General features: G+C 40.0%; 1 protein-coding gene and 1 long non-coding RNA gene across 2 annotated transcripts; both read right to left on the minus strand.

Annotated features, from left to right (window-relative positions):
* Positions 1-1,666: 1,666 nt before the first annotated feature.
* On the minus strand, positions 1,667-9,074 carry LOC117449147 (tyrosine-protein phosphatase non-receptor type 7-like). The gene is given in 13 exon segments (XM_071203701.1): positions 1,667-2,494; positions 3,407-3,491; positions 3,593-3,706; positions 4,748-4,780; positions 4,782-4,936; positions 5,830-5,905; positions 5,907-5,989; positions 6,083-6,220; positions 8,316-8,377; positions 8,380-8,394; positions 8,489-8,578; positions 8,656-8,831; positions 8,918-9,074. Coding segments are annotated over 13 exon segments (1,251 nt in total). The 5' UTR covers positions 9,019-9,074; the 3' UTR covers positions 1,667-2,371.
* Positions 9,075-13,998, minus strand: LOC117449158 (uncharacterized). Its single transcript, XR_004552455.2, has 3 exons — positions 13,731-13,998; positions 11,849-11,938; positions 9,075-9,128 (listed from the first exon to the last, which is right to left on the minus strand). It is a non-coding gene; the product is annotated as an uncharacterized lncRNA (long non-coding RNA).
* Between the last annotated feature and the right edge of the window lie 3,655 nt (positions 13,999-17,653).

A 17,653-nucleotide genomic window follows, 5' to 3' on the forward strand; every position in this document is an offset into this window, starting at 1 on the left:
TAACACAAGTACCCTGTCAGTCAGAAAAGGTTAAAACCAGAGGTGAAAGAAGTACTCAGATTTGTTGTGGTCTTAATTAAAGTACAAGTACTAGAGTGTAGGAATACAAGTACAATTTCTGCATTCATAGGTTAATCAAGTAAAAGTACAAAAGTATTATCATCAAAATATAGTTAAAGACAAGTAGCGACAGTAAAAGTAATCATTGTGCAGATTGGTCCATTTCGGGAATAATATATATGATATGTTTTATAATGATTGATCATGAAAGTGTTCTCAAAGCTGGTGAAGGTGCAGCTAGTCTGAAGTACTTTGTATACTGCAGGGTAGCTTCTGGATTTACTCCAGGTGGAACTAAAGTCTGATTTAACACTTGATTATATTTCACATCATTCATCCACATCTGTGAAGTAACTAAAGGTATTGAATAAATGTAGTGGAGTAGAAGTACACCATTTACCTCTGAATTGACTCCACTTCGAGCAATACAATTACTAACAAAGCACTTATATACTAACAAAGCACGAAAGCCAGTTGAGTAGCACTTGAAATGGTTTGACTCTATGAAACCTGATGTACTTATATGATTCTGTTTTCTTCTAGTTTGTATCTTCTTGGTCGAATGCACTTATTGTAAGTCGCTTTGGATAAAAGCGTCAGCTAAATGGCAATGCAATGTAATGAATCGTAGTGGAGTAGAAGTACAAAGTAGCATAAATGGAAATACTCAAGTCAAGTACTAGTGTCTCTAAATTGTAATTAAGTACAGTACTTGAGTAAATGTACTTAGTTACTTTACACCTCTGGTTAAAACAAACATGAATATAAAAAATGAATCTGCTGTGAATTTGAACACAAACAGCCTTTATCATCTTACATTTTCTTATTAGTTATTTGTATTTTATTTGAAGAACTCCTGCACATCCCTGTCGGTGTTAATGTTTCTTGATTTTTGCTGTAGCCTTTTGCTTTAATTAATGAATTAATTAGTTGTTATATTCACTATGTAGATTGTTTCTTATACACCAGGTACATTCCATCTACGGAAACCTACTTAATAATAAACCTGATGCACCCGATTCTGTTGATACAGCATAGATGTATTATTAGAACATGCTTCATGCTGCAGGTTGAGTCTGCTTCCTGTTTGGGTGGGGTTGATAAGAGGAAGAAGAGGAGAGTCGGAAAAAGAGGAGACGGATAGAGGTAGATGCTCTGGTGAGTGAAACACTGCCCTCTGCTGTCGAGACAGGGGCACTTACAATCATTTACCTCTGAGTTGTAGTGGAGTAGAAGTACAAAGTAGCACAAAATGTATACTCAATTGAAGTACAAGTACCCTCAAATATACTTCAGTACAATGCTTCAGTGAATCTACTTAGTTACTTTACACCACTGTACTTGTGTTTTTATAATCAAATGATGTGGACATTGAGTCAGGTTACTATCGTGGCTCTGGAAGTGCTTTTTGACCTAAACAATCCCAACATCTAATCGTGTAACATCGTGTTTATGATTAAAATAAAAACGTAATTACTGTATACATAACATTTTTGGGTAATTTATTTTAATTACTTAAGTTTACAAAGCCACACACAATACACTGCAGTATACAGTACCAACAGAAAACCGTACAAAAAAGTGAGATACGATGAAGGTCAATGAACTATTCAAGCAAATACATAGTGGATAGCTGACACATGCTGAAGAAACATTAACTGTACAATAGATTATAAACAATTAAAAAACATTTATCAAATATATAAATACAACGAAGAAGGAAAAAGGGGATAAAAATAGGACATCACATAAATACAAGTCTATCAAAATGTGTGTTGAGAAGCGATTCAAAGCTTGCCCGTATTCGAGTCCTGCACGTGACGCTTTGTTGAATGATATCCTGTCTTTCTGTCCTGTCCATCTCACACATGGCCAAATTAGAATTAAAAGATCAATACTTATTTTGCTTTCATTATCCCATATGTTCACACTTTCTCTCCCAACGCAGAAATTAATAATATTCATTTGCAAAATTTGGACACAGTAAACACGAAATATTTTATCTTTCTGTAAATGCTCAATACATATCAGCGACAACATCGTTAATATACATTCTTTTAGCCAGGGTAATCCTGTAGTGAAAACCTTTATTGGGACAGTCCACAGTGAACATGAACACCTGGGTTCTCGTAGCCTCTGCTGCACAAAACACCCCACAAGCCAACATGTTGGGGTTCCTGTTGGTTCCCCAAAGTCTCTACCTGTCTTTGAGTTGTGTTGCTGGCTCAACAAGTTCTCTTGTTTCATATGTATGGTGCTGGTTACATGACTTGTAGCGCTAACTGCTGGTTGTGTGGTGTCTTGGATTTCTTCAGGTCTGTATCGAGCCTTGTTGGTTCTCCAGGTTCTTCTTGTTCTGTTTGTTGTCCAGCTCCAGGCTCTGAAGCTGAACGCTGACCTGCTCCTCTGGGTTCTGCTGGTTCTGGTTCTGCTCCTGAGGAGGAAACACTGGGGTTTAACTTTTCCTCTACTGTTACTAAACACAACGACTGTAAGGGCTGTCCTCAGCTAGCATTAAAGGCAGTTGAAGAGACATTTGCAAAAACATTGTTATTTTGTAATTTTCTTAATTTGATGTTATGTTGTTTTTGGTTTCAGGATAGTTTCTGAATATTGTTTTATGTTAATTGCTTTGTGCGTCGTCATGTTTTATAATCTTCTGGTACCTTGTTGGAATAAGTATCTTAACTTTAACCAGTGATTATTTTATATTTTTTCCATTTGTTATTTTGTAATTTTCTTAACCCTTAGATGCATAAGTGGGTCGTTTTTTACCCGGTGAGGTGGTTTTCTTGAAGTATCTTTGTAATTAAATTTTTTTATCATTTCATATTCCAGCTATTCCTCTAAACACATGTTTTGGATATCGTGCCATTCACATTTTAAATTTACATTTTAAGAAATTGTAGTTTTTGTATTATCTTTTTTCAAAATGTAAAAAATTTCTATAAATAGTGAAAAATTAAATATAAAATATTTCTAGTATGAACCAAAATATAATACTAAATATTATACAAGTGACCAAAATGACAAAAATGGCATAAACACACATTATTCTAATACGGGTCCTTTTTGACCCACTTATGGAAGAATGTAGGGTCCCGTCACTCGTGCATAAGAGTTAAGTTGATGTTATGTTGCTTTTGGTTTCAGGATAGTTTCTCAACATTGTTTTATGTTAAATGCTTTGTGCTTCGTCATGTTCTATTATTTTGGTACCTTGTTGGAATACGTGTCTTAACTTTAACAAGATATGCTTGTGATATCTGTATGTTTCTATGTGATATAATCCATAAAAACACCACTTCCCAGCAGGACACATGATGCAGGGATCAGGCTGGAGTACCTGGTTGAGCTGCAGCTGGCGGCTGAACTGGGCCAGAGTGGAGTACAGGAACTGGTACTGCTCTGTGGTCTGGATCATACCACCTCTGCACAGGACGGGGGGAATAAACAAAATGTAACACCCCAGATATAGAGACAAGAATCTGATAAAACACACAGGCAGGAGAGAGAGGAGAGTTTTCCCCACCTGTCGAGTCGGAGCTGACAGACGGTCTCCAGGATGTCGAGCTGCCCGGTGTCTCTGAGCTGCTGACAGCCGATACTGCCGACGATGAAACACCCGGTCCTGCCGATACCTGCACTGAGAGGAGAGGAGACGGGCAGACGAGACGTTCAACGAGAGAGAACACCTTCAAGACCCTGTGCAGCCGCGGCTGGGATCAAATGGACATTTTCAAAACATACAATTCAAATGATAAAACCAATGTACAGTCAGTAAACTGTCAGCTATGAGGATAATGGTTATAGAGTGTAGAGGATATTGTGTTTTCTATTTTTCCTTTAATGTTTGTTTATATATACTATATGTGTATATATTTAGTTGTACTGGGAATACCAGATACATAAAACACTTCTTCTTTACCCTGTATTCCCCCATTTGACTGAGGATAGACATCAAAAGGAGTACAACATTAAATAAAAAAAATCATATATAAAATAATAAACCAAAAAATATATATTATAAAATAATAGATAATAAAATAAAACAAATTATGGAAAATAAAAAAGTTAGGAAAGCAGTTAGTCGTGTTTTCAGATCAAAGTGCAAGATGTTTGAAGTTGCGGTTACAAACGTTCCCATCATGTCTTCAGAAGAACATGAAAGAGTTTGGTTTCATATTTAAATTCTAAATTCATTCAAATTCTGTTAAAAAAAGGGTTTTCTCCTCTGCGGTCTGTGTGCGACTTCTGAGCCGTGTCCTTTAATCTTGCTCTCTAGATTTATCTCGAGCAACACACAAGTTCTTCTTTGATCACACACACTCTTTAATGCGTCCTCATACAGGAAGTAGCTTTCGAAACATCTGCAGCATCAGAGGCTGTTTTACCGTTAAGTGACCCAGACGGTAATAAACAGAGTTGGGAGAAGTACTTAGATCTTGTACTTGAGTCAAAGTACAAGTATTACAGTGTAGTATTGTCGTACTTATGTATAAACGTTTGTGCTCGTACTTAATATTTCGATTTTTCTTGGAATATCATAACTTTTTTGCCTTAAAATGTTCAACTTTCTTTCTTGTAACATCCACCAACTCTTTTTACTGACAATGCTATGATGTTTTTTACATGTAACACATCATTTGTCCACACATCTTCAACAAGCACCAGAACAGGAACCAACCTGCAGTGGACGACGATTGGTCCAGGATCCGGGGGGGGCTGTGATTGGCTGACAGCTGGGAGGTGGGAGGGACTTCCTGTATGTCTCCACCTCCACGAGTCTCAGCAGGGGAGCAGTGCATTGTGGGATGTGGTGGTCTGGCCAAGAGGTGAACCAGTAGTGTCTGATGGGACGATGCTCCGAACCCAGCTACTCACACACGCACACACACACACACACACACACACACACACACACACACACACACACACACACACACACACACCACACACACACACACACAAAAACAACATTTTCCATTCAGAGATTTTGTGTTCGAATGTAAACCAAATGGAAAGACAAAAAAAAAGTTGCATACTCTCTCAGCTATTTTCTTTAAACACAACCTTTATAATATGGATTAGAATATTGAATGGTTTAAGTTTTAAAGTCCAAAGTCCATATTAGAACTACATGTGCTTGTAAGTTTCACTTGGTTGCTGTTTTTTCGTTCGTGCTCAGAAATGTGTTCCGTTCTCATTGGAAAGTACTTTGTTAATCTGGTAATTTTATCATACGAAAACAAGTTCTCCGTCTACATTCAGTCGATGGAAACACAGATGGGTTTCATGATGAAACCAAGAGTTGATTTTATCTCAACAGAGGCGGAAAGAACATGAATGCTTAGAGCTGATATGTGTGATATAGCTTAAAAAAACATGCACTTCAATTTAAGATTTCCCGATTTACCTCTGCAGTTCGGACTGATTGGTGTAGTCATTGCAATTCTACATAAACATGTTGTGAATTTGTTTGCAAATGTTTAATGTTTGAGTGCCAGCGGGGAAAAGTGTCACTTCCTGTCAGAACGTGGCCACATATCTGAGGCGACTTTATCTCTAAATGATGATAACGCTGCGGCATCACTGTGGCAGATGTTACACTCTGATGGACATATTTGGAAACCTGTTTGTGAACAAGGCCTTAAATCACAGGATTAGTATGAATTACAACTACTAGAGATGAAGTGGAGCAGAAAATAAAAATACTCAAGTAAACTAAGTACTTAAGTACTCTACTTCAGTAAAAGTACTTCACAGTACCTGGATGTCCATGTCAGTAACAGTGAAGCCGTCTTTCTCCCAGCTGTCTGTCACTCTGAGGAGGAATCTGCCAAAGTTCCTCCTCTCCTCTCTCCTCCTTCACACTTCTTCTCTTCCTCCTCCTCCTCTCCCTCGGCGGTGGCCAGTACAGCTCACACTTCTGGAGAAAAAAAACAGAGCTCACACACTTTCAGGACAAGTCAAGGTAAAAAAGACATGAAAACAGTAGAGAGGAGCTGAGGAGTCGACAAACCTCGTTGTTCTCCTTCAGTCTGGTAACCATGACGATGATGCTGCTCCTCTCCTGCCACACCATGTCCCAGAAATCCCCCACGGTGTGCAACATCGGCCCCTGGGTGGCAATGTAAGCTCTGGGGGCCCCTCCATAACCCTGCAGCACAGAGAGGTCTTCCAATTAATCAATCAACCAACCAATACATCAATCAACCAACCAACCATTGAATCAATCAACCAATCAACCAACCAACCAATGCACCAACCATTGAATCAATCAAACAACCAACCAATCGATCAATCAATCAATCAATCAATCAATCAATCAATCAATCAATCAACCAACCAACAAACCAACCAACCAACCCATCAACCAACCAACCAACCAATGCATCAACCATTGAATCAATCAAACAACCAACCAATCGATCAATCAATCAATCAATTAATCAATCAACCAACCAACCAACCAACCAATACATCAATCAATTAACCAACCAATACATAAATCAATCAGTCAATCAAGCAAGCAACCAATACATGAATCAGTTAATATCTCAATCACTCAATCAATCCAACCATCTGATCACAACCAATTAAAACATGTATAAATGAATCAAATCATATCAAATCATAAACCAATCATCACGTATCAATCAATATCTATCAATCCATACATGTCTTAATCGATATAAATGCATGTTAATAGCACATTAAAGACTTTAAGGTTGCTGTCATACTCTACATGTGACTGATATTCTGATTATAAAGTAAATGTACAACTCAAAAACAGAACCAAAACATTGTTCAGACTTGTCCTCTTAGAACTTAGACTGCTATATCCACTTCTTTCTCTCTCATCGAGTAACTTCATAGCAGTCTGAACAGCAGTGTGTGCGTCCCTCCTGAATCACCCAACAGGGATGCCTTCCCTTGCCTTTGAGATCCTTGGATGCTGCATTTATTTGATAGTTCATATTTATTTTGGAGTTGAACATGTAAATACAGCTTATTCTGCCATTTAATAAATTGCACACATCTTTAATAACTTGCATAGATTGTTGTTGTTTTTTTGAAACCCATATCTGCATCATGCAGAAGATATGACTACTTTTGAAACCGCAAAACATCTTGGACCTCATGAGACAGGAAGTGAAGAGTTAAGACTGTTCTCTTCATCAATAACAACCGCGACGACAACACAAGTGTCCAATCAGTCACAGATGTACGTTATTTTGTATTAACCTGTACATGTAAATCAATTTGCACGTGGTGTTATTCTATTAAACAATTTGTAGATGTTGTTGCACATCTGCTTTTCACACACACACACACACACACACACACACACACACCACACACACACACACACACACACACACACACAACACACACACACACAACACCACACACACACACACACACCACACACACACACACACACACACACACACACACACACAGCGCTGAGGCGGCAGAGTGTGAGGGATGCGTGGGCCGGCGGTGAGGGGGGGGGGGTGAGGGGTTAGTCATTTACGGACGTGTCACTTCCTCCCTCACTTCCTGTGGTTTTCCTGGTTGTCACACTACGCTGACAAACCGACGGCTCATATCTGAGTTTCTGTCTGTTTAGATATCCCACACACACTCACACACACACACACACACACACACACACACACACACACACACACACACACACACACAACCACACACACACACACACACACACACACACACACACACACACACCACACACCACACACAACACACACACACCACACCACACACAACAAGCGCCCCCGCTGAGTGACAGCGCTGTCACACTCTATCAGCTTGTTTTCATTTGGAAACATATTTTCTTCAGTGTCAGTAAACACATTTAATGAGGATAGAATAATGAAATAATAAAGTTCAAAGTTAAAGAAGAGATGGTGACACTGGAACCAATGATCTGACAAGAGGTTCCTTACAATACAGATGTATTTTGATAAATAAGTAATACTGAATAAAGAGGGAGCTTTGAAATCCTTTTGATGTGCACATGAACATTTTAGTTTGTGCATGTTCCAGGCTTCATTCAAATGATTAAAACTCTGCAATGCTGACTAGTGATGTCACTATGTTACTAAAGTCAACAAAGGAGTCCAATGGAGGTGCTTCTACTGTGGTTAGGGAATGGAATAGAACCTGATATCTCGCCCTAACCTGATACTAAATGGACTCAGTATGAAATCATGTAGGTGTCTGACCCTGATGTAGTTAGCGTTGATGTAGCGGTCTGGCGACGCCTCTTCCTCCAGGTTCCTCAGGACACCCGGCTCTCAGGGTCTAAAGAGCACAAACAAAACCACAATCATCAACAAGAGTACAAAACAACAGGGTCTGGTGTGTTTCTACTGATTGGAGAAGGAGAGCTACTGACTGGGCAGGATGGTTTTGTATCTGTCTTTGATCATGTGACCTTGAACATCGAGCTCTGCAGCGTTCACAAAGTTCGGAGGGATTTTCTGTGGAGGAGAAAGGACGTTACAGCAAACGCCGTGAATGCATGAAACATTCTGTGTAACTTTGAATGCCCTCATTACCTGGTATCGACATTCAGTGTGTTTTTATCAATGGCCGCCGGCTGCAGCAAGGCGTGTGTGAGAGGCCGGGAGGAGGTGTGAAGCAGCTGGAGCCACACCTCCTTTGGGGTGGAGACAGAACACACAGGCTCCGCCCCCAGACTGCTCACGTCCAATAGCAGCGAGAGGTTAGAGCCCCGCCTACAGGATAACCAATCAAAAAGTGATTACATTTATAGATAATAGGGACATGTTATGTATTTAGTAAGCGTTTGTTTGAATCTCACCTCTCTTGCAGGCGGACCGAGGCTTTGCGAGGAGGAGTGGTCAGGGGAGGGGGCGTGGTCGGGTCCTCGAGAGGATGTGAAGCTGAGTGCACTGCCGACATTCTGTAGGTGTGTGTGTGTGTGTGTGTGTGTGTGTGTGTGTGTGTGTGTGTGTGTGGTGTGTGTGTGTGTGTGTGTGTTAGAGTTGTCCTTAGCTGTCCATCAACACACGCTGTAGGAAAGAGAGGGACTATGAATGTCAAAACAGTGGAAACTAATCTGCTTTATCTCAAAAAAGAAAAGGAATTATTCAAATCTTCTGAACAATTATGGCTGAAGTCCTCTGATTTGTGCAGAACGTCAAACACTGAAGCTTCTTTAGCTGCAGTTTCTAAAACAAGATGATAACGGTAAAAGAGAAACTTCCCTTTTTAAATAAAGAGACAGGATATTCAGCGGCCAGACAGAAACCTGAATCACTAATCCACCCAGGGAACTCCTTCTGTTTCTATCCTGAATTTCTTTCTCTTTTTTCTCTCAAAACATACAGAGTTTATTCTAGAGTCATAATACTTAAAACAGTTTAAGCTAAGCTTTTATCAGAAAGATTAAAACACTGTTAGATCGCGATGTGTGTGAAATATCACAGCTTTGATGAAGAACCAGCTCCGTGTTGAGTGCCTGTGAAATCACCACCGACCCTGCAGCTCCATGGAGATGTGCAGCATGATTTTAGTTTTGGTCTAACCCAGGGGCTATCTACTGGAGCAGCCTCCCTAGACCGAACTAAACATTGACTGTACTCACCGTTATGTTCCAAGTCTCTCTACTTTAAGTCGCACTTCTTTATTTTCTGCACCCACTTTGTGGTTTTGTTTGTTGACAACAAAACAATTTGCTGCGATGACAAAGCGAAATCCCGCCACACTGAGAAGATCTACTTCAAAGACTCATCATCGTGAAGACTGACTTGCCTGAACCCTGATGGTGTGTGTGTGTTGTGTGTGTGTGTGTGTGTGGTGTGTGTGTGTGTGTGTGTGTGTGTTTGTGTGTGTGTGTGTCTGATTCATTGTGTTTCCACACAAGCTCAGATCTGAACCGTTTCAGTGTGTCTCCATCAGAAGAGTTTCCTCACAGCAGGAAGTCGATCACCCACACTGTCTCAAACACTACACACACACACCACAAAACACACAAACACACACACAAACAAAAAACACACAAAAAACAGACCACAACTAAACACAAACACAAACACCACACACACACACACAACAAAACACAAAACACACACCCAAAAAACACGCGCAAAAACAAACACACACACGCAAACGCACACAACACACACAACACGCAAAAACAAACACACACACACAAACCACGCCAAACACACGCGCGAACACACAACACACGCGCAAACACCACACACAACACACAAAACACACACACACGCGCAAACACACGCGCGCACACACACACACACACACACACGCACACACACACACACACGCGCAAACACACGCGCGCACACACACACACACGCGCAAACACACACACACACACACACCACAAACACACACACACACACACGCGCAAACACACACACACACGCACACACGCACACGCACACACACACACCACACACACACGCACAAAACACCACACACACGCGCAAACACACGCGCGCACAAACACACACACACACGCAAACACACACACGCGCAAACACACACACACACACACACACACACACACCCACCACACACACACACACACACACACGCGCAAACACACACACACACGCACACGCACACACACACGCACAAACACACACACACGCGCAAACACACGCGCGCACACACACACACACACGCGCAAACACACACACACAAACACACACACACACACACGCGCAAACACACGCGCGCACACACACCACACACACACACACACCACACGCGCAAACACACACACACACACACACGACACGCAACACACACACACACACACACACACACACACACACACACACACACACACAGTATACTGAAGCGTGTGTTATTGATATGAAACGATAAGAGATATGAGTGTTTTTTTATCACTCTGTCTGCTCTTGTTTCGTGTCATCAGTCGAATCACATTTAGACAACAACAGATGTTTCCCAATTTACCAAGAAACCTTACCATATTTGAGCTTGGCAAGGTATCCCAGCATGCATTTCACATCAACCATCAGTGATTGTAGAAGATATGAGAAGGGTTATCATTTTCTTTCAACACTTGTTATCGCTCGACAAATTAGTTTGAGATTTTTGAAACTGTCAAATGTTCCATTACGTTTTAAAGAGGTCATATTGTGCTTATTTTCAGCTTCATATTAGTATTGTGTTCCTCTAGAGTCTACTGGGACATGTCTCCATGCTGTAATGTTCAAAAAGCTCTTTATTTTTCTCATACTGTGTTGCAGCACCTCTTTTCACCCTCTGTCTGAAACCAGAGCCCAGTCTGCTCTGATTGGTCAGCTGGCCGGCTCTGTTGTGATTGGTCAACCGCTTAGAGATGTCCCGCCACCTATCACGTACATTGTGTTAGCACGACGGTTACATAGTGATGCCACTATGTTCCTGAAGTAAACAAAGGAGTCCAATGGAGGCGTTTCAGGCGGGGGGGTTGGGTTGTGGGAGAGGAGGGAACACAGTGGACGTAACCATTGCACAGAAACCATTTAACAAACTAGGAAAGGGAAAAACAACCAAAAACCGAATGGGGCCTCTTTAAGAACCTTTCCATTCCAATACTTTTGTACTTTAACCTAAGTAATATTTTAATGCAGGATTTGTACTTGTAACAGAGTATTTCTTACAATTTAGTATCCATATTACTTAAGTATCAGGTCTGAATGCTTCCTCCACCACTGACGATGATATGTTTGATAATATTGATCAGGCTTACCGGTTATTTGACAGCCATGATGTTCTGTGTTTGAGTAATTCAGCAGGGTGGAAATCTTCCTCTGACACCGGGGCTCCCGCTGACTTTCACCTAAAACAACAACAACACTGACTTTTCTGAACACATCGTACTCAGTCAGTGACTAACTAACTAACCAACATAACTAACGAAATAAGCCGAGAAAGAGGAAGGAGATAAGTTTCCTCTGCAATAGCAAGAAGAAACACGTGAAGAAAGAGAGCGAGAAAGTGAAAGTGAAGGAGAGAAAGTCCAAATATGAGGTAAAGGACAACAGGAATAGACATGTCCTTGTTTTCTGCCGTTATTCAACGTGTTCAGGTAGAGAGAGAGAGAGAGAGAGAGAGAGAGAGAGAGACCTGAGGGGAGAGAGGGATAGAAAATGAGTCAGAGAGAAAGAAAAGATGGACGGATAATGAAAAAGAGAGGAAGAGAGATGCTCCGGGCGTTGATTATTAAAACACCAACAGCAGCTTCGCATGAATCATTCATGTCAAATCTACAATACAATCGTAAAACACCAGCAGCATAACACACATCTATAACATAAGAATGAACACATTGACGCACCTCCATTTTGTTTTTCATTCATCAGTCGAGAAAATTGAATATTTAGTGGTTATTGAATTTAATCCGTTTTTCCTCAAATTGACCCGATACAGGAAGTCAAAGAAGCCCCTGTAACAGAACACTGTTTTTATTTGGGATTACAGTTTTGAAGCCTCGAGTTTGGTATTTGTGCCGTCGATTTCGTGGTTTTTGTTGACCTATTGGTTTTTTGGAACCAGTAATGACCGAGGGTTGAGCTAAGTGCTATTACACTCTGAACAAGACACATTTAAGTGACCAAAATGTTCAAATGAACTTCAACAACGGAAATTAAATTATCCTTTGAAAGGTTTGACGTTGTAAGATGGAAACCTGGACCCCCCCCCCCCCCCCCCCTCACCTGAATCTCCTCTAGAGCACCACGTGTTCTTTGTAACAAAATCTCTCCCAGAGGGGCGTGGGGAGGGGCTCCTTATTTTCATCTAAAGTAACAGACAGAGAATCAGCACTTTGGAAACAGGGCTGAAACAGAGGGGATTATGGGTAATGCTGCAATGATCTGTTTGGTGTTTCAGCCAATCAGAGACAGGCTCTGTATATATAGATAATATAATAGATGAAAAACAGTATAATAGGGGACCTTTAAAGTCACTTTAGCTTCCTCTGTTTTACTCTAAATGTTGCCCAAATTGCCAAAATTAACATCCTGCTGCTTTGAAGAAGACTTGAAAGTAACGATCGAGACCATAACATATTTACTGTGACAATACATCCTGAGAGAAGAAGGGTCATTTTATGGTGGACTTCTACACAAACAAACTTTTGTCGCCCCCTATTGGATTGGACAGAGAATGTGGGCGATAAAACAATAACGATATGTATTGTGATGTTGCTTCATTATGTGAAAAACATTCTGTTATAACTCCAAATGTATAATTGTACTATTATCATCAGACCCATGTTTAGTTTAAGGTACTTTACACGGTAAATAAAATAACTGTTGCTCAGTTATATAGAAAAATGTTACATATTTCCTAAGAACAAATATGTCTTGGTAGAAGTACTGGGAAAGTTTTTCATTCATACCTTGCATGTACTTCAAGTTATCAATTCAATAACTTATGTCTACTTCTAATACCTAATACTTAACATATACAATTATAAAACAACATTGTTTCCACACCGATAAAGTGGTGATGATATTCTTTACAAAGAATAATCAAAAGTATTTACCTCACAAACACTATATATTTACCTCGCCGTTCAGAGTTATCTTTATGGTGAACAAGTTTCTTTAACCCCCCCTTTCTCTCACCTTTTTGTTGTTTGTCTCCCTCCCCTTCTTCTTCTTCTTCTCCTCTTTGTTTGAGTTGTGTCTTCTTCCTTTTCTCTCATCTGTTGCTTTCTGTCGTTTTGCCTTTACGTCTATCTGCTCCTCGCCACTTCCTTTTTCTGCACACCCACCCACTCTCTCATTACCACACACGCACACTTATTCGCACACACGTACACTTTCTATTCCCCTCATTCAAGGTTATGGGTCCCCTTTAGACTGCACGCCATGGGCTTCAACATTGGGTACTTGTATCTTTTTCATCCGCCTGTGTGTGTGTGTGTGTGTGTGTGTGTGTGTGTGTGTGTGTGTGTGTGTGGTGTGTGTGTGTGTGTGTGTGTGTGTGTTGTGTGGTGTGTGTGGTGTGTGTGTGTGGTGTGTGTGTGTGGTGTGTGTGTGTTAAGCCATCAGCAAGTGTTTCACAGTGGGGCTGTATAAACGGATTTTCCTCGTCTCTTCTCTCCAGCTGTCAGATGAGCAGCAGCAGGATGAGATCCTACTGGACTCGGTCATGGAGGTCGACCTGCCGGCGTCTATAAGCACTGCAGTCACCATAGAAATAAAATTAATAGAAGAGATACCTCTTGTTCACGACAACACTCTTCCTCTGTGCGTGATGAGCAGATAATCACACTGTGGGGGAACTTTTAGTGCTTTGTTCAGAGCTGCGAGGCAACATTAGAGCTCTGCTGCTACTGCTGTTGTTTTCGCGCTATCTTGTTGTTGTTCTTGTGTGCTGTCGTTGATCTTTCTGTCATCTTCACACAGTCCTGAAAGTAAAATTATACATTTAAATTCTTATGAGTTTAGGTTTAATGTCAAAGTGACAATTAGAGTTACAAAGTGCGGCAATTAATGATTATTCTCATTATCAATTAAAAGTGTTGGACCATCTATGCAAAAAAGTTGTAAAAAACATCCATCCCAGTGTATAAATGTCTTGCTTGGTCAGTTAAAAACACAAATATAACAGAAAAAAAACTCGTTATATTATTAATATTTGAGGGACTGAAACAGCACTTTAACTGCCATTTTTGTGACAGAACAAAACAAAAAAACATCATGGAGAATGAAACATAGAGACAACAGGAAGGATTTTACAACAAGAAAGGATAACACCATGACATTTTTTTGAATGGACCTAAGACATCACATTCAATGTGTTGTGTTTCTTGTTCTGCCTTCATATCACATCAGGTTAGTATATTTGGTTGTGAATTATCAACTTGTCTCAAGAAGCCTATGCTTACACTCAACATAACAATTATTGTTTACTTTAAACACATATATCATTATCTAACATATATTATATGACTTTCAATCAGAAAAGAAATAAAGACAGTTTAGTGGCATTGCATAATTGGAGTTTGGGGTTTTATCACGCAAGCTACAATCAGCTAGCTTTGTTATGCTAGCTACAAAAAGCTAGCTTCGTAATGCTAGCTACAAACAGCTAGCGTTGTTATGCTAACTGAAAAGCAAAACCAACATACATTGTAACAGATAAAATATCAACAAATTGTACATCCTTTTACATATTTGTTCAGGAATGTTTTATAAGATATTTTACCTATACTTTTTTGTAAATCCCTACGTTTTTTCTTACATTAATCAACATAAAGAGAGCTCATAATGGTGGTGTAACATACCTTGTGACCAAGGTCTGCAAGTGAAACTGTGGAGGCCAATTTACAATCTACTGCATATTTTAGTTAGCCTACTACACACCTAACATCTAATATTAATAATTAACTATAAAGAGAAACGTTAATGAAGGCGATGAAAACTGTCAAATGAGATGTAGTAAAGTATAAGTATAATAAAGCTGCATAGCATAGGAAAATACTCATGTAAAGTACAAACAATTTGTACGTAAGTTAAGGTGCTTAGGTATATTTTGCCACTGTCCTCTAAACACCCTAGATGTCAAACTCAAAAGAAGGAAATAAATGACGTTTTATTTGTGCAGATTGAAAACATGAATGTTGTTGAGTAAAAGAAGCCGGGAGTCGTTTATACCCACTGCAATTACGCCATGTGCACATTAAAATGATGCCGCGGGCCTCTCGTGTCTCTGTATCTCATTTATATTCAGATTTTTAACTGCTCTGCACTCCCTGTCTGCTCTTATCCACCGACGTTTACTTATATGATTTTCTGTATGCTGTGTAATTAGCTGCTGTGTGTGTTTTCAGTGTGTGAAGCGCAACCCAAATTTCCCTCGTGATCAATAAAGGCAGAATGACTGAATGAATGAATTCGGGGAGTCTGCAGACTCAGCGCTGTTGACCTGAACGGCTCCCTGTGAGTTATTATAATTCAGCAATGTGATGGAAAGCAATCCACTGAAGACTCACTGCTGAAACACTTTAATTGATCCGGTAATGACACCGGGAGCGTTTTCACTGTCGTCTGGCTGCTAACGGGACAGGAGTGGGGGAAGAAATGAAAAAAAAGTAGTGATAAAAAACTATAATAAAAGAAGGCAATACCACATCTTCCTTTATAGACTTCTTCCTTTTTGTTTGAGGGCAGAATTATCTGCCTTATACAAGGTGCAATAATACTGTTTATTATTATTATATCATAGCTTTTGTCAATTACATAATTTAAAATAAACTGTATATGTAATTTCTTTGTGGCACACTGTATGTGTTAGCGCTGTCTGGTGCCTTTCTGATGTTCACTATGATACACATTTCACAATATTTGTAAAAATGTATCTATGACTTTGTTTATTTGTATTTCTTTACCTTTTATTGGCAAATACATTTCCTTAAAAATAAGTTTTTAAACTATTTTCATAAAGATGATCTTCAAAATAAAAGAGTTCATGCTTTTCACGGTGCCTTCATCATCACTTAATGATTACAATTTTCACAAATATTATCACAGTAGCCCATACAACGCTAGTTTCAGAATAAAAGCCCCTAGACCAGGGGTACTCAAAACTTTTTTGTTAAAGGTCCACTTGTGAATTGTATACAAGGTCAAAGGTCCGGATTAATGCCAGTAAAGTCCCCCCCCCCCCCCCTGTCGTGGCTGTGGACCTTCTTAATCTTTTTTAAATCTTTTTTTTTTTTAATTGTTACGTTTATTCTGGTTTGTTTTGTGTTTGTATCTTTTATTTTAAATGTATTTATTTTATGTTTTGTGAGCTGAGCTGTGTGATTTTATATTTTATGTAACTCTCTGTACAGCACTTTGGTCTGGAGGTTTTAAAGTGCTATATAAATAAAGTTGGATTGGATTAATCAACCTTATTTGGGGGCCCCTTCTGGTCCAAGCACTTGCCTGTCGGTAAACGGCGCCCCTGTAGACACACACACACACACACACACACACACACACACACACACACACACACACACACACACACACACACACACACACACACACACACCACACACACACACACCACACACACACACACCACACACACACACACACACACAATACATACATACAGTATGATGGCTTGAACTAGTGGGATAAATGGCACTGTTTGTCTGTAGCCAATGCCTTGAACCTCAGCAAAAATGGCAGAAGCATTAGAAAGTCAAGGTAAACTTGCGGTTAACTTGTGGTCTGCAATGTGTGTCACGCTCGCACACACAAGTTAATATATATGCATGTTAATTCTCACAACGCGTCACAAGAAAATATACATTAAAGGGGACCTATCATGCAAAATGCACTTTGTGATGTATTTTATACATAAATATGTGTCCCCGGTGCGTCGGGGAACTCACGCAGCGTCAGAAAATAAAACCCTCTTTTCCTCCGTACCCACATCTTTTAAAAACAGGGGAACAACGTGCGGATACAGGTTTGTTGCCGATATGACGTCAAATCGGCAGCGGACCCACAGAATATTGCTATCAGAAACAATGCCTGACGTGTTT

The sequence above is a fragment of the Pseudochaenichthys georgianus genome, chromosome 7, assembly GCF_902827115.2.
Source record: "Pseudochaenichthys georgianus chromosome 7, fPseGeo1.2, whole genome shotgun sequence".
Lineage (NCBI taxonomy): Eukaryota > Metazoa > Chordata > Actinopteri > Perciformes > Channichthyidae > Pseudochaenichthys > Pseudochaenichthys georgianus.